Source organism: Sceloporus occidentalis, unplaced genomic scaffold, assembly GCF_023333645.1.
Source record: "Sceloporus occidentalis isolate IW3139 unplaced genomic scaffold, rSceOcc1.0.p SCAF_1, whole genome shotgun sequence".
NCBI classification, from domain to species: domain Eukaryota; kingdom Metazoa; phylum Chordata; class Lepidosauria; order Squamata; family Phrynosomatidae; genus Sceloporus; species Sceloporus occidentalis.
The window spans coordinates 8,068,550-8,094,068 of record NW_028316981.1 but is presented as its reverse complement, the minus strand read 5'-3'; the positions used below and the strand labels follow the sequence as shown (position 1 = coordinate 8,094,068).

The 25,519-nt window shown below is 44.7% G+C and overlaps 2 protein-coding genes across 3 annotated transcripts; both read right to left on the bottom strand.

Annotated features, from left to right (window-relative positions):
* Positions 1-3,428: 3,428 nt before the first annotated feature.
* On the bottom strand, positions 3,429-11,729 carry LOC149320590 (uncharacterized). 2 transcript variants are annotated; one of them, XM_089505051.1, is made up of 4 exons: positions 11,535-11,729; positions 8,390-9,208; positions 6,788-6,890; positions 3,429-4,437 (listed from the first exon to the last, which is right to left on the bottom strand). In XM_089505051.1, the coding sequence occupies exons 2-4, from the start codon at positions 9,122-9,124 to the stop codon at positions 3,593-3,595; spliced, it is 1,683 nt and encodes a 560-aa protein (XP_089361177.1). In that variant the 5' UTR covers positions 9,125-9,208; positions 11,535-11,729; the 3' UTR covers positions 3,429-3,592. The 2 variants fall into 2 exon arrangements, with proteins under 2 accessions (XP_089361177.1, XP_089361184.1); XM_089505058.1 differs by having other exon boundaries at positions 3,429-4,434.
* Positions 11,730-14,999: 3,270 nt separating this feature from the next.
* On the bottom strand, positions 15,000-22,181 carry LOC149320589 (uncharacterized). Its single transcript, XM_089504848.1, has 3 exons — positions 21,507-22,181; positions 20,245-20,371; positions 15,000-18,021 (listed from the first exon to the last, which is right to left on the bottom strand). The coding sequence occupies exons 1-3, from the start codon at positions 21,912-21,914 to the stop codon at positions 16,736-16,738; spliced, it is 1,821 nt and encodes a 606-aa protein (XP_089360974.1). The 5' UTR covers positions 21,915-22,181; the 3' UTR covers positions 15,000-16,735.
* Positions 22,182-25,519: the final 3,338 nt, after the last annotated feature.

Genomic DNA, 25,519 nt, shown 5'->3' with positions numbered 1-25,519 from the left:
ATGCGTGTTAATGCTTTCTTGTGACCGCTTTAATAGTGAGTTTTGTGCGACGTCGTGTGATATTGCTTTGCGTAATTACGCGATTTGTCCGGGATATTCATGGAATAAACTCTTGATCTCCTTCATATCATAAACTCCTAAAAAAGGAAGTTTATGACCACCGCTATCCCTTTTCTCTGTAGTGGGCAATTTTGCCACAGAGGAAAACACCACTGGCAGGTGTCTTTCTTGTGAGTTACTTCCCGCTTTTAAAGGCCTTCCTCTGGACCTAAAACAACCTCTCTCCCATGGACAAAATGCCCCCAGGCTTCTTAGGAGATGTGAGGCAATATTTTTAAGAGGCTGGAGCACTGGGTTATGGACTTTATCACAGAGGAGAAAAACTGGGAAAAGCTGGGATCCCAAAAAACCTGGGTCGACTTATACACAGATCAATACAATTTTGATGTGACGGCTGTGCCACATCCAAATGGCAGTAAGGAATTCTGGGAGCTGAAGTCCAAAACATCTGGAGGACCAAAATTTGGCAACCACTGGTATAGTGTGAAAGGTTCCCTGGAAGTCTCCTCCAAGCCTTTGGAATGGGATACCCTTATGAACAGAGAGAATATGATAGCCAGTTTTTGAGGGGGCAATAGAGCACCAAAAAGAAACTGACTTCACATAGTGCAGGGTGGAAAGTGGAAGAAAAGAAAGGGTAGCATGTTTTGAACTGTGAATCAGCTGGAGGTCAGGCTACCTAGGTTCAGTGATTGCTGAGGGGTGCTGAAGCAGAGGATATACATGATCATGTGTAAAATTCCAGGCATTTCCAGTATTTTTCTAAACTGATTTCAGTGGAAGTAGAGACCATGCTACAAAACATATTGCAGAAATAATCCTGTTTGAGACCGCTTTAACTGTCCTGGCTCAGTGCGAGGGAATTCTGGGAACTGTAGTTTTGTGAGACATTGAGTCTTCTCTATCAGAGAGTTCTGGTGCCACAACAAACTACCAGGCTGTACAGACTGGGCATAAAGACTGGGATGGGGTGGACTGGAGGCATGGCATCTGCACGATGCATGCCCTGACTCTGCTCCCATGCCGGCATGACCCCACCTGCCCCACCACACAGCAGGCGTCATCATGGTGCTCTTCTGGCACTGCATCCAGACGACACAGCACCAAAGGAGCGCAGAAAAGCTGCAGTGTTGGCAGCTATGGCACCCTTTCCATGGCACAGAAAGGAGCCACTTTTTGTGGCTCCTTTTTGTGCCGCAGAAAGGTCAGATTGGGGCTGCATCATGCAGTTGACAGGTCCCAATCTGGCAAAGAAAGAGGTGGCTGCAGGATGCCCCTTAGGGGTGGTCTCTACAGCCCTCTAGCACTGAGCAAAGGCAGTTAAAGTGGTCTCAAACTGGATGATTTCTGCAGTGGTTTTGGGGGGCAGAGTGCTAGAACAGATGGGCAATGGAGGGGAGTCCAAAAGCAGATTTTCTGTTTCTCATGTCCCACAGGGAATACATGAACAACATGCCCCTATGGTAGTGGCTGAAAGTCCACTTCTGCTTTTGAAAAAAACAGATTTTTTAAAAAATGTATATTAAATAGCCCAGGAGTCCTCATGCAATTTGTTTAAAGGTGGCCTGGGCCCCATTCCCACTGGGCAAAAAAAGTGGCTTATTTCGCTGCGATTCTGACTCGAATCTGACCCATCGTTCCTATTAAAAACGGGTGCAAACAGACCTGGGTTTTTTTACCGTTTTCATTCCCATTGGTATTTCCCCTGTGGTAATTTGAAGTGGGTTATTTTGCTCCCCATTCCCATTGCCCTTCCGGAACCTCTTGTTTTTTAAATCAGCTGTCAATCAAGTGCTTAAGTGCTTGATGTCACAGCCAACCAGTCGCTTAGGTGCTTTTCCCCTCCGGGAAAGGAAGAAGGGAGCCTCTATTCCCCTCAAATCCCTTTGTATCCAAGGCTCTTCTGTGTCTCCCCAGACTCCCTCTAGGAAAGAGAGAAGAGGAGCCTCTGTTCGTCCTAAACCCTTGCATCCGAGTGTGGTGGAGTCTCCTTCTTCAGAGGTTTGTAGAGACTGGATAGCCATCTGTCAGGAGTGCTTTGACAGCATCTTCCTGCATGGCAGAATGGGGTTGGACTGGATGTCCCTTGGGTCTCTTCCAACTCTAATCACCACCAGTGAGCAGAAATTTCACACAGGTGAGAGAGAGAGAGAGAGAGAGAGAGAGAGAGAGAGAGAGAGAGAGAGAGAGAGAGAGCCCAGTTCTCATGCCAGCTCTATGATGCCAGGTCAACAGAAAATAAAACCTTTTCCTCCATGACCGACAGAGAAATACTAGAGCCTGGAAAAGTTACTTTTGGCCTATAAATTACAGAATCTGCCAGTCAGCATATCAGGAAAAGTAATCCAAAGAAGTAATTTTTCCAAGCCATGGAGCCAAAGCAGGCTGTTGCCTCTGATGTCTGTGGAGTGGTGATTTTGCTCAGTTATAGCACTTCAATCTGCTTTAACTGCCATGACTGTTTCCTAGACAACCTTGGGATTTGTAGTTGGATGAAGCACTAGATTGGAGGTAGGGGACAGCATTCCACCCAACCCTCCCTCTGTGGACTCCACCTCTCCCCTCTTAAACACACAAACAAACACACACACACACACACACACCAAGCTGTGGTTGGGGGCATTTTTCTAAAAAAAATTAAGGGGGGGTTGAGGAGGTTTGGAGACCAGTGGAAGGCTTTAGAGACCAAAAAATACTTTCCAGGAATTGCATGTGACTCACATGCCAAACTTTGGCTACCTCTGCACTAGATTCTCTCTGGCAGAGAATTCTAAATTCCTCACAAAACTACAAAAACAGGATTCCAGTGGATGCAGCCATAGCAATTACAGCAGCTATTCTCAACCTGTGGGAGTCGAATGATCCTTTTGCAGGGGTTGCCCAAGACCCAGACTTGGTGCCATAATCTATAATATTCTAGTGCAGCAGTTCTCAATCTGTGGGTTACAACCCCTTTGCAGTTCTCAACCTGTGGGTCCCGGCATTAGGAAGGTTGAGAACCACTGAATTACTGTCATCAAAGTGACATAATTGTGTAGTGTAAGGGCTGTCCAACAGTGGAACACACTCCCTCGGAGTTTAGTGGAGTCTCCTTCCTTGGAGGTCTTTAAACAGAGGCTGGATGGCCATCTGTTGGGGATGCTTTGATTTGGATTTCCTGCATGGCAGGGGGTTGGACTGGATGGCCCTTGCGGTCTCTTCCAACTTATTATTCTATGATTCTATGATTTGATGAGACCACAAGTTCCTCACACCTTAGTAGGCTAGCAAAAATTGTTGGTGACTAGCAACTTTGGGAGGAGGGTTCACTAATATTTGTTTACAGATTTGGGAAAGCTCTCTCATCTTCTGTCAAGATCAGAAGTCTATGATTCTGTTATTCTACAAGAACATTTATTTCAACCTATGTGAACCATGCCAGTTAACTCAGGCAGAGATAATGGCTAATCACATCTCTGGGTTCTTTTCTGTCTTGTGCGAAGACAGATTCTTTTCTGTCTTGCGCCTCTCCATGCCAGCTGCCAATATCAGATCAGGTGCCAGTCTTGTCTTCGCTGTGGACACTTTGATGCCGCGTGAGATGTGCCTTACGGATGAAATCCCGTCCACATTTGGCACATTTGTACGGCTTGACTCCTGCATGGATTCTCTTATGATTAATAAGGCCAGAGCCTGAGTGGAACCGGCTGCCGCACTGGGAGCATTTGTAGGGCTTCTCTCCCGTGTGGGTCCTCGCGTGGATGGTGAGGAGGGAATTGCGGCTGAAGCATTTCCCGCAGGTTGGGCATTTGAAGGGCTTCTCCCCCGTGTGGCTGCGCTTGTGGACAAGAAGGTGCGAACTCTGACTAAAGGTCTTTCCGCAGAAGGAGCATTTGTATGGCTTCTCCCCTGCATGGCTCCGTTGGTGATAGATGAGGCCCTGGCGTGAATGGAAACTGCTCCCGCATTGCGTACACTTGTATGGCTTTTCCACGTCGTGGGTCCGCTGGTGGAAGAGCAGATGTGAGTTCTGACCAAAAGTCTTCCCACAGACAGAACATCTGTGGTAGGTTCTCTCTTGAACAGGAGTGTTTCTGCCCAAATCTGGCCTGAATCCTTCCCCAGATCCATTGCTTATCTTTTGTGTCTGCAGCAACGGGGTTTCACCAAGGATCTTTCCATTTGGCACTGAAGAAATGGAAAGCACCACCCTGTTCTTTACGTGGTTTCTTTGCTGTGTCTTTGGTTGGTGTGGATTTAAAGTCTTTCTTCTGTGTTCAGGGTCTTGGGAGCCACTCTCGGCAAATCTTCCTTGGGATGTCCAGAATGGTTGCACTTCCTCAAGTCTTTCCTGTAAAGCGACTCTCACTTCATGATCGTTCTCAGACCTGCAATCTGCTGAAATGGGAAAAGAAAGTGTTCTGAGCTGGAATTGCTTGCAATTTCAAACCTTCCCGAGACTTTGCTTGGTCCTGAAAACTGACACCATCACTAATTTCAGAGAAGTAGTCATTTTAGTGCCTTGCAGCATAAAAAAGAGGAAAGGAGGGGAGGGAGGAGGAAAAAATCAGAATGTGGCAGCACCTTTAACTGTTTATTTGAGCATGAGGCCAAATATCACTGCACTGCATCAGAAGAAGTGGGTATATATCCATGAAAGCTCATGCTAAAATAAAAATCAGTTACTCTTATAGCCACATTCCTTTTTTACCTCCCCCTCCCTTCCTCCTTTTTATGCATCACTGTTATAATCTTAACTTGTGGTAAATGGATGCAGCACTAGTTTATGACAAAGCAAAGACAAGAAACCTATAGCTAATAGGACCCAGCATCCCCAACAGTAAGTGGTAGAATTAGGCCCTGAATGATTAATTCTACCCATTGTGTTCATAGTAAAGATTCTACACTTGGGGGTATATCTACACTGTAGAAATAATGCAGTTTGATACCACTGCAAGTGCTGTAGCTCCATACTATGTTAGCCTTGAATTTGTAGTTTTACAAGGTATTTTGTTTTGTTTGCCAAAGAGTGCTAATGCCTCACAAGACTAAATATCCCAGGATTCTGCAGGATGGAACCATAGCAGTTAAAGTGGTATCAAACTGCATTATTTGTATGGTGTAGATGCACCCTATGTTGGCTAAGGGTGCGATCCTATAGCAACATGTAAATCAAAGGCACTGAACCGCTTTCAACCAGGGAGCCAAATTCAGTTTTGGACATTCTTGTGGGATGCGTTCCAGTGGTGGGCAAGATGAAATCCCCAAACCTGAGAACATCCAGCTTGAGAACACGACAGTTTGCCATACAGAAATCAAATATACAATGTTGAATGAGATCTTGACCAATTTTAGGCCATTGGCACTTTTTTCCAGAAAAAAATTATAATAAAAAAACCTGGCAAATTTCCAGAATGTTCCAAAATTCCTCCATATTTTAGGACAGAAAGGATGGCAGAGCCAAAGCTGAGAAAAGGTTTAATGTTGAGGTATACTGACAAGCTGGAACATGGAAGAAAGCTGACCAAGACCAAGGTCTGGAAACTAAGCTTTATGAGGAATGACAGGAGGAACTGGGCACGTTTAGCATAGAGGAGCTAAGAGGTGGCATGATAGATATCTCTAAATATTGGAAGGGATGCATAATGAGGATGGAGCCAGCTTGTTTTCTGCTGTTTTAAATTACAAGAAAATAGATTTCACCTCAACATTAGGAAGAATCTTTTTACTACAGGAGTTGTAGAACAGAATGCCTTGGAGGGGTTTTTAGAGACCTTTACAGCCTTATCGCTTTATTAAACAAATCCAGCAGGCAAACGAAAAGATGTGTTTTTCCACATGACTCTGGTTCTCTCCAGGTTGTAAAAGAGTCAGAGAGTGTTGTAAAAGCATCATTTTTGCCAAACAGATTTTTTCAGCTTAACACATGGGGCACATTTAAGGCACTTTTACAAACCTCTCCCATGGTTTTACAAGCAGAAGAAAATGAAAGAGAAGGACATCATGCAGAAGGAGAAAAAAACTTATGCATCTTTTTATTTGCCTCCCGGGTTTGTTTAGTACAGTGATAAGGCTCTTAGAGGTTGGACAGTGGGCACTCCTTCTTTGGAGGTTTTTACTGTATATAAGCGGGATACAGACCATTCCCTGCTGGATTGGGGCCTGAGCAGCCACAGCAAGCAGACCCAGAGGCCCCGATCCGCCGCTTTTCCAGGCCTCGGGGAAGCAGCAAAATGCCTAGAAAAGGGTGTCCTTGGAGCTTCATGCCCCAGGACACCCCAGGGAGCCGCTGCTGGGAGAGAAAGGGGTCGCTCGGCCCCTTTCCCCTCAGCTTCATTCCCGCAGCCGTTTGGTGGCTGCAGGAACGAGGCATTCCCCAGGAAGGAGCTCCGTTTCGGAGCTTATTCCGGTGCCGCAAATAGGGCGCCCTATGCACCCTGTAGCGGTGCGAGCACGTCACAGCCGCACCACGCCATTTGGATGTGGCACAGGCGTCACATCAAAATTATATTGATCTGTGTATAAGTCGACCCAGGTTTTTGGGATCAATTTTTTGGTATACGTTTTTTTACTTATACACGAGTATATACGGTAAATAGAGGCTGGATGGCTATCTGTCAGTAGTGCTTTGATTGTGTTTTCCCGCATGGCAGAGCACTGGACTAAATGGTCCTTGGGGTTCCTCCGAAATCAAAGATTTTAGGATTCTATGACTATCCCAAGAATTATGTGTGGAAATAATCAGTACCTAACAGGTTGAGGTCTTCATTATCCCTTTTGGCTTCTCTGTTTAGCTGGCTCTGTCCACGCTCCTCTCCTACGAAACCAACCGCAACCTCTTCCAGTGGCTCCTGAGACAGCAGGGAAGATCCTTTTTAGCACCAAGAGCGAAGCCTGTCCAAGAACATGGGGACTCCCTTGTTCTCTCCAGCCCAGAGGTAGGAACCCTGTTGCCCATGGGAATCCCATGCAACCTATGACACTCCTATGTTACACGCCCCCATTGCCTGGTACTTTCCTACCATGTTATAGCCAAAAACACCCCAGACCCAAATACTGAAGAACCTCTTTGTGGAGGCTGAAGAATTTTATTTTTGGGGACTCCCTACCCAAGAACAGTTAACTCCCTGTACCCATGAGAATATACTGGAAGTGTCAATTCCAAGTGCTCAAGAATGGTGGCCATACTGACATGCTGTGGCCCTCAAGAACTCAGGAGCAGCCAAAAAATGGGGCCGTACAGCTGTTCGGGCTCCATTGCATGCTCTCCCCTGATCTAGACTGCAACCAACATTCTGTTTCCAGTGGTGGACAACCATGATGCTTCCACAAAATCCACAAGCTAGAGAAGTGTTAGCCTTATTTGTTTGTTGTTGTCTGCCTCACATTGTTTCTGGTTTATGGCAACCCTCAGGCAAACCTATCATGGAGTTTTCTTGCCAAGATTTGGTCACAAGGAGTTTGCCATGACCTTCCTTTGAGGCTGAGAGAGTGTGACTTGTCCAGGGTCATCCAGTGGGATTTGTGCCCCAGTCTCCTGAGTCTGATGAATACAATACTTAAATCATTACACCACAGTGGCTCACTATCCTATTTTACCCTGCTTTTACATCGTTCTTGAGATGTACCATTGTACGTTATTTTATAGCCTTATATTACAATAAGCCAAAGAGCCAGCATGGTATAGTGATTTAAATGCTGGACTATGACTCTAGAGAGCAGAGTCCCAGCTCGGCCATGAAACCCACTGGACGACTTTGGGCAGATCACATATTCTTATCCTCAGGGCTTGAAGGCAATGGCAAACTTCCTTTGAACATCTCATGCCAAGAAAATCCAATGAAATTGGAAACAACTTGAAGTCACACAACAACAACACATTACAGCGGGCCTTTTCCTTATGCGGAAGATCTGTTCCGGATCCCGCCTGACTAAGAGGCAAATCCACGTATGCTCGCACCCTATTGCAAACAATGGGGTGAGTGCTCACAGCTCGAGGCAGCACATGTATCACAGGCACGGTTGCCATTTCTTTAATTGTCTAAGCTGGAAGCTGTCTATAGTGTGCCTGCGAATGGCGCAGGTGCACTGTATAAGTCATTCTGAGTGATGGTTGGGCAAGAACATCTACACTGCAGAATTAATGCAGTTTGACACTGCAGTTTGACACTGCCGTGGCTCAAAGGTCTGTAATCTGGGATTTGTATCTTTGTGAGGTAATTATCCTTCTCTGTCAGAAGGACAAACTACAAATCCCAGGATTCCATAGGATGGAGCCAGGGTAGTTAAAGCAGTGTGAAAATGGATTAATCCAACAGTGAGACAGCAGCCATAAATGAGGCTGGCTCACCTGTTGCTCCCATCGCTCGGTTTCCTTCTGTCTTTGCAGGAAATCCTCGGCCAGCGTGACCGCCTGGGAACAGCTCTCAGGGCTACAATCGCTGACCCAGTTTTGGATCTCCAAGGGCAGAATGCTGAGAAATTGCTCCAAAATCAGCAGCTCCAGGATCTGCTCCTTCGTGTGCCTCTCAACCTTCAGCCACTGGTGGCAAAGCTCCTGGAGCCGGCTGTAAGCCCCACGTGGACCGTCAGCCTCCTGGTAACAGAAACGCCGGAAGTGTTGGCGCTGCTTTTCCCTGCTGAGGGCGTCTCCCCGCAAAATGGCTGCTTTCACCTTCCCATAATCCTCTCTGTCTGCCACCTCCAGGCCACTGAAAGCCCATTTGGCTTGTCCACTGAGGGCCGGCAGAAGCCGGATCACCCACTCTTCTTTGGGCCATTGGCAGGCCGTGGCTACTTGTTCAAAGGATGCCAGGAAAGCCTTGGTGTCATCCCAAGGCTTGGGATCCTCCGGCCATTGAGGAATCCTCCATCTTGAGTGAGGAGAGTCCACTTCTTTCAGGAATTGCTGCCACTGGGCTTCCCAACACTGAAGGATCCCTTCGCTCGGTTCTTGTTTAACCTTTTGCTGCCCCAATATCCTCCTGGGAACTTTCCCAGTACTTCCAGTCGGAATGACGTGGGGGTTCCGAACGGTGCCTTCCAATTCTTCCACCATTCTGAGGCGTACAAGAGGATCTTCCATGGTGACAGCGGCCCCCCACAGCCTCAAAGCCTCTCAGCAGATGGACATCTAGGAAGTAACAAAGACCAAGGAGCTGCTACCCTGCTGGGGATGACAGAAAAACAAAACACAGATCAAAACTTTCAGTCTCTGTCCCTCTTTCATAACCTTTATGGTGGAGGTTCGGATGATAGAATGCAGCAGTGGCATCAAAACGGGGTTACAGGGGGGTGCAACACACACCCCAGAAGAAGGGTGACACCCGATCCAGCTTCCTTCTGCAGCACCCTTCTGGCTTTGCCACAACAGAAGCTTTCTTACATGTAGACCTTCACTGCTGGGGTCAAAGAAAGGGACTATGCCTCTACAGGCTTTGCTGTGGTGGTGGAGGCCTCCTCATCACAATCCTTTCAAATATTTAAACAAGGCTATCATATTACCTTTTAACCTTCCCTTCTCCAGGCTAAACATACCCAGCTCCCCAAGTCTGTCCTCCTAGGGCATGGTTTCCAGACCCTTCCCCATTTTGGTGGCCCTCCTCTGGACACACTCCAGCTTCTCAACATCCTTTTTGAATTGTGGAGTCCAGAACTGGATACGATATTCCAGGTGAGGCCGCCTGTGACCAAAGCAGAATAGAGTGGCACTATTACCAAGACTTAAACATTCTTAAGTCTTGGAATCTCAGGAGCTTTACAGTTGGCAAGGCGCCGGAGGGCCATCTGTCATAGCTGCTTTGATTGAGAGTTTCTGCATGGCAGAATGGGGTTGGACTGGCTAGCCCTTGGAATCTCTTCCAACTCTATGGAGAATATCACACCAGGATCTTACCATGAATAAATCGCCATGTAAATGTGATAAATTATTTAAAAAGTGTGATCAGGGTTCTCCTGTCAGTGAATCGTCACAGATGCGTTCCCTGCTTGCTTCTTGCATGACAAAAGCATCCTTGGAGCTGTGCTTTGGTAAGAACAGGATCTTCTGTTAAGGACTCCATGACGCTTTGATCACAGAGGGAGGAAGCGGGGACGCATCCCAGGAGCATCCATGCTGATTCGCTGACAGGAGAAGCGTGTGGGTGCGTGAACCCCGACTGCACTTTTTAAACAATTTATGACGTTTGCATGACGATTTATTCACAGTAAGACCCCGGTGTGATATTCTCCTATGATTCTATGATTCAATCTTAGGGTAAGGGCACTGTCTTGAAAAGTGTGTGTCTGTTTATTTTCCTCACTACCTTTTTTCGTAATTTGAATGGGGTTTGGTGTGTAAAAAATTGATGCTTTATTTATTGCGCTTAATGATATCCCCAGGGGCTGCCCCTTATCCTCATCCTTGTACAGGTGGCTCTCTATATCCACAGATTCAGCATTCATTAACAACCATTCAGACTTGGGGAAATTTTGTATATACTGTAATTGTATATACAAAATATTATATTATTACATTATATGCACTATTGCATATAATGGGACTTGAGCATCCATGGAACCAAACCTCAGTGGATATCAAGGGTTCCACTGTACATAGATCCCGTGGAGGAACTATTAGAACAACAAATCTATTAAGCCTTGTAAACTGCTGCAAGTTGAGCTGGAGTTTTGTACACACTCTTTTTCCACTTGAGCCAACAAAGCTGGAGACATATGAAAGTGGGATCATTTTGGCCATGCAACAAAGTATGACAGAATCCACAAAAGAGTGATAACTTCGTTGGAAAACCCAAAAGCTGAAAGTACATCATACAAATTTTTGAAGCTTCACTGGCTTTTCTGTCAGGCAAAGATGTTTTAGATCATACAGGAGAGGGAAAGTCAGCAGTCACAGGCCTACATTTTGTCTCAGTGTGCATGTGCATCTATATTGTAGAAATAATGCATAATGTAGAAATTATGTCATGTGCCTTCCGGTCATTTTTGACTTATGGTGACCCTAAGGCTCCCCTATCGTGGGGTTTTCTTGGCAAGATTTGTTCAGAGGAGGTTTTCTGCTCCCTTCCTCTGAGGCTGAGAAAGTGTGAGTTGCCCAAGGGCATCCAATGGGATTCATGGCCAAGCCATGAATCAAACTGTGGTCTCCAGAGCCATAGTCCAATGCTCAGACCACTACGCCATGCTGGCTCTCATTAGGTGCACCTACACTATAGAAATAATGCAGTTTGAATCCTGGGACTGTAGTCTTGCAATATCTTCAGCTTTTGCTGCTGAAGAGTGCTGGTGACTCACAAAATTATAAATCCCAGGATTCTGTAGGATGGAGCCATGGCAGCTCAAGTGGTGTCAAACTGCTTTATTTCTACCGTGTAGATGCACCCTATGAATAAAGATCTCTCTGGAGATGTCAACTTTCTTCTTTTGATGAGGTCTCCTTCCACTCTCCGGCCCAAAATACCTTACTTAAAAACAAACAACAAGAAGAAAAAACTCACCCAATTTGCCAGAATCAGGTTTCTCACTCAGGACTTCCAAACCCAATCCAAGCATGCAGGTAAGATCATTGCAGGTAGGGCATAAAATCACCTCCTAAATTTATTCAAAATCCCATATACATCTATATATCTATATCTATAGTATAGATGTATATACATATATATTATTAAATCAGGTTCCAGGAGAGGGATAAACAGGATGGAACCCAAGGAACAAATCCAGCTTTTTTACTGTAGTGTTTACATCCTGGGGCAGCTGATCTAGGAGGATTTTTGCTCTCTCCTTTCTAGGCATCATAAAAAATCCTCCCTGGGACTCTATAGGTTTAACTCCTAGAGGTCCCTTCCTCAGCCTGGTTTCTGGCAGCCCAGCTGGGAAAAGTTGCTGATTTTGAACTGTGACTTCCAAAATCCCTACATCATCTTGGAAAAAGTTATTTTGGGACTACATCTTCCAGCATTCAGCAGCCAGCAAGAGCAGTGACCAGGCTGATGGGAGGATTCTGGGAGCTGCAACCCTCCAAAAGCACTCCCCTCTCCAAACTGCCTGCCAGCCTCATCATCCCCAGGCTCCTAGAAAGCCAAGGCTGCATCTGCACTGCAGAAATAATGCAGTTTGACGCTGCTTTCTCTGCCATGGCAGTTAATAAGGAATCTAGTTGGAAGGGACATCTAGAGTAAGCTAGTCCAGTCTTCTGCAACTGCAGGAATTCACAGCCTAAGCCTTCCTGATAGGAGGCCATCTAATTAATAGTTAATAATAACTCCTGATAAGGAATTAACCTGATAAGGTGTTTGTTTCAGTTATGTTTGCATATTATTTTAGTCTTTTATAGTTTTGTGTTTTAGCATCCATTTTTGATTATATGGGTTTGATGTTCTGCCCTTTTGTGGAAAGGGCAATATAAATCATCATCATCATCATCATGGGATCCTGAGATTTTGTAATTTTACAAGGTCTTGAGCCACCTCTGACAAAGTGTGTCAGTGCCACACAAAACTATACATCCCAGAATTCCATAGCATGGTGCCATGGCCATTAAAGCGGTCTCAAACTGCATTATTTCCACAGTGCAGATGCAACCTTAGTTTTTCTAGCAGCCATGCTGGCTGGGGATGATGGGGCTTGTGTAACCTAACACCTCTGGAAGGCAGTTTGGGGGATTTCTGTAAAGAAATGCTGAAGGCCTTGGACTTGCTTGGGGGGGGGGACATGAATAACAGCAAAAGACTCAGATATAATAAATCAAATTTGTTTTTCCATTGCACAGGAGAGCAGAATCCAAACCAACAGTTTAAAATTACAAGAAAACAAGGACTCTCCTCCCGTGTAATTAAGGTGACCTTGAGCAAGTCACACTCTCTCAGCCTCAGGGGAAGGCTGTGACAAACCTCCTCCAAACAAATCTTGCCAAGAAAACCCCCTGATAGGATCGCCATACGTCAGAAACGACTTGAAGGCACACAACAACAACTTTATGTCCTAATGACATAAACTTTGAAGAAAAATCTTGAACGTTTTTGTCATTAGGAAACCTTTCCTTGATGTTGTTGTTGTTGTGTGCCTTCAAGTCATTTCCAACTTATGGCCACCCTATTATAGCATTTGCTTGGCAAGATTTGTTCAGAGGTGGTTTGTCACTGCCTTTCCCTGAGGCTGAGAGAGTGTGACATGCCCAAGGTCACTTTAATAAGGGCCGAGAGTCTGTGACTTGCTCAAGCTCACCCAGGGATTTCCATGGTTGAGCCGGGATTCAAACTCTGGTCTCCAGAGCCATATTTATCACACGGGGAAAATCGGGGCTTTAAACAATTATTATCCAATGAAAATCGTGCAAAGATTTTCACAAGATGTCATAATTAAACAGCCATTATCCTGGGAATAAACAGGCAATAAACAGCAACAAATCAATCAAGGAGAAGCCTGTTTTGCGTTGTGGTTGCACACTGGAGTTGCACATCCTATCTTTTGCTTTGTGGCTGTGTATTCTATTATTTGAATTGTAGTGGTGCATTATACACTTTGTATTGTGATTGTGCTTCCTTTTGCACTGTGGCTGCGCATTGCAGTTGTACATCCTATATTTTGCATTGAGTTGGTGCTTCCTATACTTTGCATTGTGGTTGCACTTTGCAGTTGCGCTTCCTATATTTTGCTTTGTGTTTGTGTATCCTATACTTTGAATTCTAGTTGTGCATCCTATGTGTTGTACTGAGATTGTGCTTTGTAGCCAAGGGTCCGTAGAGGAATTTTATTATGTTGTTATTATTAGCTCAAATATTGCAAGAGGGGGCTGGCTACGAGAGCCCACCGAAATCGCCCTCCCGATTTGTATATGGAGTAGACCAGGGGATCCCAATAAACCAAGCTGAGACGGATATTAATAACTAGATGTCTAATTTATTGAAATAGGGGGAAAACACATGCGTTGCGCATACACTCACACACACACTCAGGACTCAGGAAAATTAGGGTTGGAAAATGGGAACAGATTTCAGGCGTTACTAATGGAGATGCTTACCAGAATGTAGATTCCCTCCGGGAAGCGAATGGAGTGATGGACAGTGAGACAAGTCTGCTCCGCAACCTGGGTTTGAGCAGAAATGCCGGCTACCAAAACAGAGGTCTGACTGACGTGGAGCAAGTAGACCTTGAAAGATGGCATGCTGAGCAGCCAAAGTGGGGACTTTTTATAGGCCAAATCTGGCCTGAGGCAAAGAGGCAGGCTTGGCCGAAACAAAGGTGTTCTAAAGATTTTCTTTTCACCTGGATGTCTGCCTTAGTATAAAGGGCTTATGCCTCTCGGACAATAGGTTCGAGGAGGAGGTTGATAGCTTCAGGGAAGGCAATCCTTTCACTCTTCCCAGCCTTGAGATAATCCCTTCATGCGACTTCCCTGGACCCTCTGAGATGTTAATATGGGAACTCCCTTAGGGGAGGTGTACATGTCCTCTCGCTTTGCCAGTAATGGCGGACAGGCTAGGAGTCTGGCCAGGGGTCATCCAAGGGTTATCATTGATTCCAAAATTTATATAAAACAGCCTGGGTAACAGCTTCCTACATTCTGCACTGTGGTTGCACAATGCGGTTGTACACCTTACATTTTGCATTGAGGTAGTGCATCCTAAACTTTGCATTGTGGCTGCGGATCCCTATATTTTGCATTGCAGTTGTGCATTGTGCGTTCCACAATGGCATACTTACAGTGTTGCTGCTCTGCATGGGGGTTGCTTAGTGCTCATATTGCATATTTCCATATAAGGACCGGCTTATAACAAAGCATCTAGAATTTTGTTGCATTTGGTGGTCTTAAAGAAAGGTGTCATCCAAAATCTGGGCTTTTGGGAATCAAAAAGTACAGTGTTCATGAATACCCAAGGCAAAATGTGAGACAATTTTTTTTAAAAAGGAGAAAGGTTTATTTAGCAAAGAAGTTGAAATGAAAGAAAAGAAAAGCAAACCTTTTAAAAAAAAAAGTACTATAATTAAGGCCGCAGAAATAATGCACGTTTGGCACTGCTTTAACTGCCATGGCTAAATGCTGCAGAATGCGAAGATTTGTAGTTTTGTAAGACAGTTAGCCTTCTCCGACAGAAAGCTCTAGGGCCACAATAAACTATAAATCCCAGAATTCCACAGGATGGAGCCATGGCAGTTAAAGCGGTGCAAATTGTATTATTTCTGCAATGCAGATGCAGCCTAAGATATGGCCTCAGTGTTGACACTAATGGCAAAGAACAAGGTAAAACATTCATACTTGTAACAAGGCTTTTTTAAAAGAATGCATTACTTCCCCCTTCAAAAATACATATCCCAAACCTTCCGCTTGGGGTGATTTGGAACACATAACTGGCAACACAGTGCAGTCTTGCTGAATTGCACATCTAAAATCTATTGAATTCCAGCAGAGCAAAGTGGTATGCCCAATATACAGCTACCAGTCCTATAAAGAAAGTGAAGCCTGAGGTTGGCCTTTAATAGCCTAGAATTCACAACAAAGAAAGACTTGCTTTACTTCAGTCTGTTTCTTAACTGCTACCAATACCACTTTCCAACTGGACAGGACATATAAAAGCTATTCTCCGTGTCAACAATGAATGGAGCATATTTGTCTGAAGATACTCCTTGATTCTTGCTGTGATAACTGAAGAAAGTTAATGAAGTGGAGAATCTGTGTCCTGTTCTGAAATCGGCTTCTACGATCTGGACAAGTCTCCAAGGGCTGCCCCATGTTGCATGCACCAAGGTAATCAGAATGCTCAGCAATGACCATGGATAGTCATTGGAGGACACAATAAACCATAGGAAGGGGTGCAGAGATACATTTTGAACTAGAGACTATCATGACAATTGCCACAGAAATTCCCTCTGCAGAAAGTCCCCAAATACAGGCAACTGTGTTGACTTAGAACAACAAACCTGTTGTAGTAGTATTAATCTTTGCCACAAACAGGTCTTTTGTAAAGCTAATGGCCCTTAATTGCACATTTGAGATCAGGATCCTCCCATTCCCCAAAATACTTTGCATTCTACACTGACACACCAATATATTGTTTCATGGGGAACTCTATCATCACTCCCCAAATCCAAGTACTGTGTGGATTTGTGAGATGTCATTTGTCAGTGCTGTCCTTGCTAATCAAAAGGCGCTGTACATTTGAATCTGCCTATTTTGTCTCCACATTTGTAGTTGGTTGACAGACCGAGGGTGCTCAGCAATGGCTCTTCTTCATCCTGGAGTAGGGTTGCCATGTCCCGCTTTTAGCCAAGATGTTCACAGTTTTGGAGCCTAGGGAATGTCCCCGCCCGGTTTTCAATAAACCCAAAGGGTACTCAGCAATGGCTCCTCAAAAAATCAGTTCATGACTCTGCAACAGCAATTGGTCCCTTCCTCAGCAGCCTACTAGGTAAGGAGGGAGAAAAGGGAAGGGAGAGGAAATGTATGAGTTTGCCTATATTTGGCTCTGGGCCCATCCACATCTATGATATGGACCTCAGCAGATCATCCTGAAAGGCACATGGCCCTTGACAAGGTTGCACATCCCTGCTTTAAGTAGACATTTTCAGGGACTGTAACCAATGAAACCTTCTGCACTATATACAGCCTTGCTAGGACCATCCTGATCCAACGTAGGTTGAAGTTGTGATCTGTGGATAAAAGTCTCCTCCCACACTCTCAGAATTTTTATCCCTCCATGGATTATTTTATTATTAATGTGAACACCTCCATGTGGGTCTTTTCATGTGCAGCAAGATGTTTGTGGCGATTGAAGCCTTTCCCACAGGTGGAGCAGTGGTAAGCTTTCTCCCCTGTGTGGGTTCTTTTGTGTATAACAAGGTCTGCGTTACGACCAAAGCTCTTGCCGCAGACAGAGCATTTGTGGGGTTTCTCCCCGGTGTGGGTCCTTTCATGGAGAATGAGGTATGACTTGCAAGTGAAGCCCTTCCCACAGGTTGAGCACTTGTATGGTTTTTCCCCCGTGTGAATTCTTTCATGTACGATAAGGTGCGACCGAGAACCAAAGCTCTTCCCACAGGCAGAGCATTTAAACGGCTTTTCCCCAGTGTGGATTCTTTGATGTACGACAAGGTGTGAATTGCAACTAAAGCGCTTCCCACACACTGGGCATTTATACGGGTTATCCCCTGTGTGCGATCTCTCATGTGCAATACGGTGATTACTCTGAGTGAAGGTTTTCCCACAGAATGAGCATTTGTAAGGCTTCTCTCCAGTGTGAGTCCGTCCATGGCGAACAATCTCTGAATTACTGCTGAAACTCTTCCCGCAGATGGAGCAATTGTATGGGCGCCCTTCGATGTGGCTTCTCTCATGTATGAGAAGACGTGAATTCTGATGGAAACTTTTCCCGCAGTAAGAGCAAGTGTAGACTATTTCTCCCACGTGGATCCTTTTGTGATGGATGAGGCCTATGCATGTACGGAAATGTTTCCTGCACTGCGGACATTCGTATGGCTTCTCCCCAGTGTGCGTTCTCCCATGTGTGATCAGTTGGGAACTCTGGCTGAAGGCTTTCTCACAGTAAGAGCACTTGTAGGGCTTCTCCTCCTGGTGGAGTCGCTGATGGCGCGTCAAATGGTCTTTGCGGCTCAGGCGTTTCCCACAGTCGGTGCACTGAAACGGGGTCTCCTGATTGTAGATTCTCTTCGATTTAGGAAGACATAGCTTCTCCTTGCCGCCTTCATCACATGCAGCCTGTGGCTCTTCTTCCGCAAGGGTGGAGTTTTCCATGCTGGAAATAGTTTTGTTCATTCTTGTCCCAATAAAGTTTCTCTGCCTCTTGGGAGCACCTCTTAATTGGGCTTTTTGCTGCTTCCTTGGACAACGCTGATTCTTAGTGGCTTTGTTTTCTCCATATTGCAAGGAAATGCATTTTCTCAACCTTCTTTGGGATGTCTGGTTTGGTTCTACTGAAGCACAGCATTCCTGCTGATCTGTTTTCTCTTCAAAGTGACCCATGTGAGCAACTGGAATGGAAAAAGAAACCATTTAAATGTGAGCAATGGTCTACAGCAGTGACTCTGGTCCTCCAGGTTTTTTGGACTTCTGCTCCCAGAAGCCTCAGCCATCTTGCCCAGTGGTCTGGGATTTTGGGAACTGAAGTCCAAAAGACTTGGAAGGCCATATTTGGGGATCAAATTTCAATCTACAGTGACCGTGTCTCCAAACGAGTGTCCTTCAGATGTGCTGACTAAGGCAGCATTTAAGAAGGTAGGCTCTGGGCAGTATAGTCAATTTATTAATTTAAGCTCATGGTTTTATAATATTTTATTTTATGGTAAACCACATTAACATGCTATACAAGTTGAGTCTCTTTAACCAAAATGCTTGGGACCAGTGGTGTCACTAGGGTGCTGCAATGGTGCAACCTGCACCATGTGATACCCCAGGAAGGGGGTGACACCTGGTTGGGCCTTCCCTCCGTGCTGTCCTATCCTTTTCCTCATGAGGAAAAGGACAGGGTGGCATGGGGGGAGGAAGCATGTGCTACCTCCAAAAGTCCCATCCTTGGAATTCCCATGGCCCCAGGTAGGGGAATGCCACTGTTTGGACCTGAAATGGTTAGGATTTTTTTTTATATTTTGGAATATTTATATATACATAATGTGATATCTAGGAGCTAAGACCCAAGATTAAACATGAAATTCATTTATGTTTTATATACACTTTATACACATAGCTTGAAAGTAAAAAATGTTTTAAATAATTTTGGTCACAAAATAACCTTGGTGTACACTGAAGCATGAGAAAACAAAGGTGTCATGCTCTCAGCCACCCAGGTAGACAATTCTGGATTTTGGAGGATTTTGGAATTCCAGATAAAGGAGACTCAACCTATACAAAGGCTAGGAAGTCACGCTTGTAATATGATGCCAGAAGGAAGGGCCACCTGGGGATAAGGGAGAGTCGACCTGAAATTAAATAATTACATTGCCTAGACTGTTGCTTTCTAAAAATAATTCATGTGTTCTAGCACTATAGAGTTGGAAGGGGTTCCAATAGTCATCTAGTGCACCCCCTTGCCAGTGCTCAAATCCTCAACTAAGGCATTCACGGGCGACAGACACCCAGCTCCTGTTTTGAAAGCTTCAACAAAGTGGAGTCCACCATTCCCTAAAGTTTAGCAAAAATCTTTCTTATAACTTTAATCTATCGCTTTGGCTTTTAACCTCCAAAGAGCAGCAAAGTAGCTGACTTCATCTTTCCCATAACCACCCTTCTGATATTTAAAGATATCAGGGATCCGTAACTGAAGTCATGCTCTAGACTTCCCAAAAAGCATGGACACGGGGGATTTTGAGAATTTTCATTTTTTAAAAAAACTCCACTCACCTTAATTGTCCAGGCTCTACGGCTGCTGCCACTGCAGAATTAATACAGTTTGACACCACTTTAATTGTCATGGAATCCTGGGATTTGTAGTCACTTGAGGCATCAGAACTCTCTGACAGAGAAGGCTAAATATCTCACAAAAACTACAAATCCCATAATTCCATAGCATTAGGGAGTCTAGTGGCGCAGTGGTTAAATGCCTGTACTGCATCCACAAAGTTGTAAGTTCGATCCCAGGCCAGGGCTCCAAGGTCCAGTCAGCCTTGCTGGGTTGCTAAAATAAGTACCCAGCTTGTTGGGGGCAACTAGTTTACACATTGTAAACCACTTAGGGAGTGCTTAATTCACTGATAAGTGGTATAGAAATGTACTTGCTTTTGCTATTGAACCATGGCAGTCAAAGTGGCGTCAAACCTCATTAATTCTGCAGTACAGATGCAGCCTTAGATAGAGTGTAAATCAGATGGGGAACTGTGTAGGAGGATGGGGTCGTTCTCCCCTAATGCCCTTACCCCCACCAGGCCACACAGGTGAATTGTGGCATGCTGGAAGTGACATAACATGATGTTTGGCTGCCATTTGGGGCTATTTTCAGTCCTGTTTTGTTTTTGTTTTTTTAATAGAATTTAAAGGGAGACCAAACCACATTTGCAGGTGGTTTTCAGTGCTTTTGATAATTTTGAGGTTGTTTTGTGTGAAAAATTGCCTGAAGATTGGCTTGTAGAGTTAAAATTGGGGCAAGTGGGTCTGGAAGGGCTTCTGAAGCTGCTCCTTAGGACCCAAAGTGCTACACGTAAGTTTACCCATCCTTGGCATAAATATTGATAAGCTGAGGCAAAGAAGAGTGCGCTCCTTACCCAAAGATGCGACATTGACGTGATTCTCTTGCATGACATCTTGATGCAGAACTTTTTGGCTTGGGTTCAGGAGATCCCACTCCTCCTGGGTGAAGCACACTGTCACCTCCTCAAAAGTCACCAGACCCTGGAAGAAAGAAGAAAAATACACACCTACATAACACAATCTTCTAGGGTATTCTCAACACCACAGATGTAGAAAGAGATTCCTCACAACTGGTGCAATGCAGGGAAAGGAATTGAAACAGTGTTTTGTTGTGGTCTCTAGAAGGAGCAATGGTCAAAGTACATACCCATCTGGTAGCATCACTGGAGGAGCAGGAGAGATACAGATCACACCAGGAAGGATCTGTATTTCCCAGTGTTACTTCTCAGGCTCTTTGATGTGAGAAATTGGCAATTATTTTCTTCCACTTTGCCCAGGACCAGGGTTATATTTGTGTCATAGAATCCTAGAGTTGGAAGAGACCCCAAGGGCTATCCAATTCAACCCCATTCTGCCATGCAGGAACTCACAATGAAGGCACCCCCAGCAGATGGCCATCCAGCCTCTGTTTAAAAATCTCCAAAGGAGACTCCCACAGTCTGTATGCCACTGTTGAATAGCTCTTACTGTCAGGAGGTTCCTTCTAATGTTTTGGTGGAATTTCTTTTCCTGTAATTTGAATCCATTACTCCGTGTCCTACTATCTATAGCCCCAGAAAACAAGCTTGCTGTATCCTCAACATGACATCCTGTCAAATATTTATCAGGCATATCATATCACCTGTTAACCTTCTCTTCTCCAGGTTAAACATACCAGCTCCCTAAGTCTCTCCTTATAGGGCTTTATGGTTTTCAGAGTCTTCATCATTTTGGTCACCCTCCTCTGGACACATTCCAGCTTGTCGACATCCTTTTCGAATTGTGGGGTCCAGAACTGAGACAGTATTCCAGCTGAGGTCCGACCAAAGCAGAATAGAGTGGTACTATTACTTCCCTCAATCTGGACACTACCCTCGTATGGATGCAGCCTAGGATTACATTGGCCTTTTTAGCTGCTGCAACACACTGTTGACTCATGTTCAACTTGTGGTCTACTAAGACTCCCAGATCCCTTTCACATGTACTATTGCCAAGCCAGGTACCCCAAAGTCCTATTATGTGTAAATTCATTTTTTTCTCCCTTACATTTCTCCTTGTTGAAATTCATTTTATTAGGTATGGCTGTTTATAATATAGTTGGCAAAACTTAGGGAGAGCCCTTCTACAACATTCTCACCTGCCGTTCAAGCATCAGCACAAAGTCCTCAGCAGCAGCCACAGCCTGGGCACAGGATAGTGGCTCACACTCTCTGACCCAGCTCTGCATCTCTCCGGAAAGGATGGCAATAAAGTGCTCCAAGATCAGCAAGTCTAGAATCTCCTCCTTGGTGTGTGACTCTGGCTTCAGCCAGGCATGGCAACGTTCCTGGAGCTGGAGGTAAGCATCTCGCGGCTCTTTGGCCTGATGGAAGCGGAAACTCCGGAAACGCCACCGTTGAGCCTCCATTTCAGCTGCAACATTTACCTTTCCCTGATCTTTCCCCTCACTGTTCTCTTGACTGCCACAATAACCTCTGATACAACCAGCAGATTCTGTTTCTTCCAGAATCTTCTGGCTTGATCTTGGCTCCATTTTAGAGTACATCCACCGGTCCCAATCAGCTTAAAATGGGACACCCAAAGGTGCTGCTTCATTCTTCTTGGCAGCCATCATATCTGCATTTGAGAGGTTTAGTTCCCCACTTCCAAAGGACTTGAGAAATTCTTATTACAGTCAGCCCTCCTTTACGGATTTTCTATCCAGGGCTTGAAAATATTCCAAAAAAGTATAAATTCCAAAAAGCAAACCTAGATTTTCCATTTTATATATGGGACACCATTTTACTATGTCACTGTATTTAATGGGACTTGAGCATCCACGGATTTTGTTATCCACGGGGGGGGGGGGGGGGCCTGGAACCAAACCCCAGCGGATAACAAGTTCCCACTGTATTCTCTGGGAGGTATGAGAGTGAAGTTTCCAAAGTGGTGGTATGTGGGCACAACTGAGTAGGCTGTGTCCCTCCCTAGCAAAGCCAACAATCAAGAGTCCTTAATGGCTTCAAGTTTATCAAACCGATTTGCTGCAAGATGCTTCCTCTGAGTGGGATTTTCTCCTGCGAAAAGAGAAAAGAGAGGTGAAGGCTGAGATCAAGAAGAAGAGCCAGGCTAGATCAGACCAAAGGCCTTTCTGATCCAACATTTGGATGGCCAGTGGCATCACAAGTGGGGTGTGGACCACACTGGGTGATACCCCAGAAGAGGGGTGACATCCACACTGTAGAAACAGTGACACCACTTTAACTGCCATGGTGCCACCTTATTGAATGCTGCGATTTGTAATTTGGTGCGGCATCAACACTCTTTTGGCAGAGATAATGCCAAAATCACCACTTCAGAAATAATGCCATTTAATATCGCTTTCACAGATATGGCTCAATGGCTATGGAATTCTGAGATTTGTAGTTTGCTGTGGCACTACAGCTCTTTGACAGGGAAGGCTAAATCTCTCACAAAACTGCAAACCCCAGGATTCCATGGCAGTTAAACTGGTATCAAATTGCATTATTTCTACAGTGTAGATGCACCCTGGGCTCTAATTGGCACTGCAGATATAATGCCATTTGACACTACTTTAACTGCCATGGCTCAAAGGCTATGGATTTGTAGTTTGTTGTGGCACCACAGCTCTTTGACAGGGAAGGCTCTGCAGCTCACAGAACTACAAATCCCAGGATTCTGCGACAGTTAAAGCAATGCCAAAGTGCATTATTTCTGCAGAGTAGAGGTACCCTCAGAGAAAGAGGGGGAAAGGCAGTGTCACCTCTTTCGGGGGTATTTTGCAGCTGAACCCTGAGAAATCATTTAGGATCACTTTTGGCTGCATCTGCACTATAGAAGTAATCCAACTTGACACCGCTTTAACTGCCCTAGCTCAGTGCAATGAAATCCTGGGAGCTGTAGTTTTGTGAGACATTTTGCCTTTTGGCGCCACAACAAACTACAGTTCCTAGATTTTCTTGGTGTCAAACTGGATTATTTCTAAGTTTTTGCATGGCAAATATGTAAACAGATTTGATACAGAAACAATGCGACACAAACATATTGCGGCACAGGATAGGTAATGCACAGAGAACCCACTGCGTGCAAAATACCCTCTTTCCCAGAATTCCAAACTGGAATTAGCCAGAAGGCTAGTTTAATCCAAATCTCACCCACCCTGACCTGACCATCTACTCCAAATAATGTGATTCTCCAAGGTGGGTTCCCCCCCCCCCTTTTCCCTGAAAGGCATCCAATTTCCAAACTGGAGAGGCCTGGGATTGAACCCTCAACCTCCTGGGCTCAAAGGGCAATAGGCAATGCCAGGCCCAGCAAGCAGCCCCACTGCTGCATTCCCTGCAACTCACCTCTGCTGCTGCAATCATTCCTCTTAGTCTCTGGCCATTGCCTTCATGGTTTCCTAGGAGGGAGCCCCCTATTTCTGTGCCGCGCACGCCACCTGCTGGACGGCAGGCCTTCCAGCACCCTTAGGATGCAGGCTGATGTTCTGGTCCCAAGTATTTGGAATTATTATCATCATCATCATCATCATCATGCCTCTCCCATCCAATCATAATAGTAATAGCCTGCAGATAGCCCTCCCTACCAAGTCCAGAAACAGAAAATGCAGGCCTATGACTATTATGCAACATATTAATATGTAGGTTTGTTTTATTTTATTTTATTTTGTTCTATTTTTAACTGATTTTGTATACTGTGTATATTTACAGTGCTCTATTAATAAAGCTTAATAATAATAATAGTAATAATAACATCTTCAATTTTTTTCTCTCTCCTGTTTGCCTGTTAAAGAAGCCACTGTGGCTTCAAAAGCTTGCAACAACATGTAATTGTGGATTTTCATTGGCCCAATAAATGTTTCATTGTTTGGATAATAACAGTGATAGTAACTGCTATATTATTATTATTATTAACCTTGTAAGTTTTAAATTTTGTATGTTGTATTTTTAAAAAACTTTTTACTGTTTTCATTGGATTATTTTAATTGTTTTTAAAGTGATGTTTTAACGTGTTTAATATATTTAATATATTTAATGTGGTTTATATAGAATCATAGAATTGTAGAGTTGGAAGAGACCACTAGAGCCATCCAGTCCAAACCCCTGCCATGCAGGAAATCACAATCAAAGCATCCCCGACAGATGGCCATCCAGCCTCTGCTTGAAGACCTCCAAGGAAGAAGACTCCACTACACTCCGAGGAAGGAGTGTGTTCCACTGTCGAACAGCCCTTACTGTCAGGAAGTTCTTCCTAATGTTGAGGTGGAATCTTTTTTCCTGCAGTTTGCATCCATTGCTCCGGTCCTAGTCTCTGTATGTGTATGTGTGTGTGTGTGTGTGTGTATATATATATATATATATATATAGAGAGAGAGAGAGAGAGAGGACACCTTGAGTCCCAATTTGGGAGAAAGATGGGATATAAATAAATAAATAAATAAATATCCTAGTCCCAAGCATTTCAGATAATAATAACAGTAATAGTAACTACATTATTGTTGAGAAAATATGCAGGGGTAGCTGTGTTGGCCATTTAGCAAATTCAAAAAAAAAAAAAAAAAAACACCAAACAGCAATGCCTTGATTGGCCAAGGAGACAACATGTGAAAGGGATCTAGGAGTCCAAGTAGACCACAAGTTGAACATGAGTCAACAGTGCGATGCGGCCGCTAACAAGGCCAATGTGATTTTAGGCTGCATCAATAGAAGTATAGTGTCTAGATCAAGGGAAGTCATAGTGCCACTATATTCTGCTCTGGTCAGGCCCCACCTGGAATATTGTGTCCAGTTCTGGGCACCACAATTTAAAAAGGACATTGAGAAACTGGAGCGTGTCCAAAGGAGGGAGACAAAAATGGTGAAGGGTCTGGAAACCATGCACTATGAGGAACGACTTAGGGAGCTGGGGATGTTTAGCCTGGAGAAAAGAAGGTTAAGGGGTGATATGATAGCCTTGTTTAAATATTTGAAGGAATGTCATATTGAGGAGGAAGCAAGCTTGTTTTCTGCTGCTCCAGAGACTAGGACCCGGAGCAATGGATGCAAGCTGCAGGAAAAGAGATTCCACCTCAACATTAGGAGGAACTTCCTGACAGTAAGGGCTGTCCGGCAGTGGAACAAACTCCCTCGGAGTGTAGTGGAGTCTCCC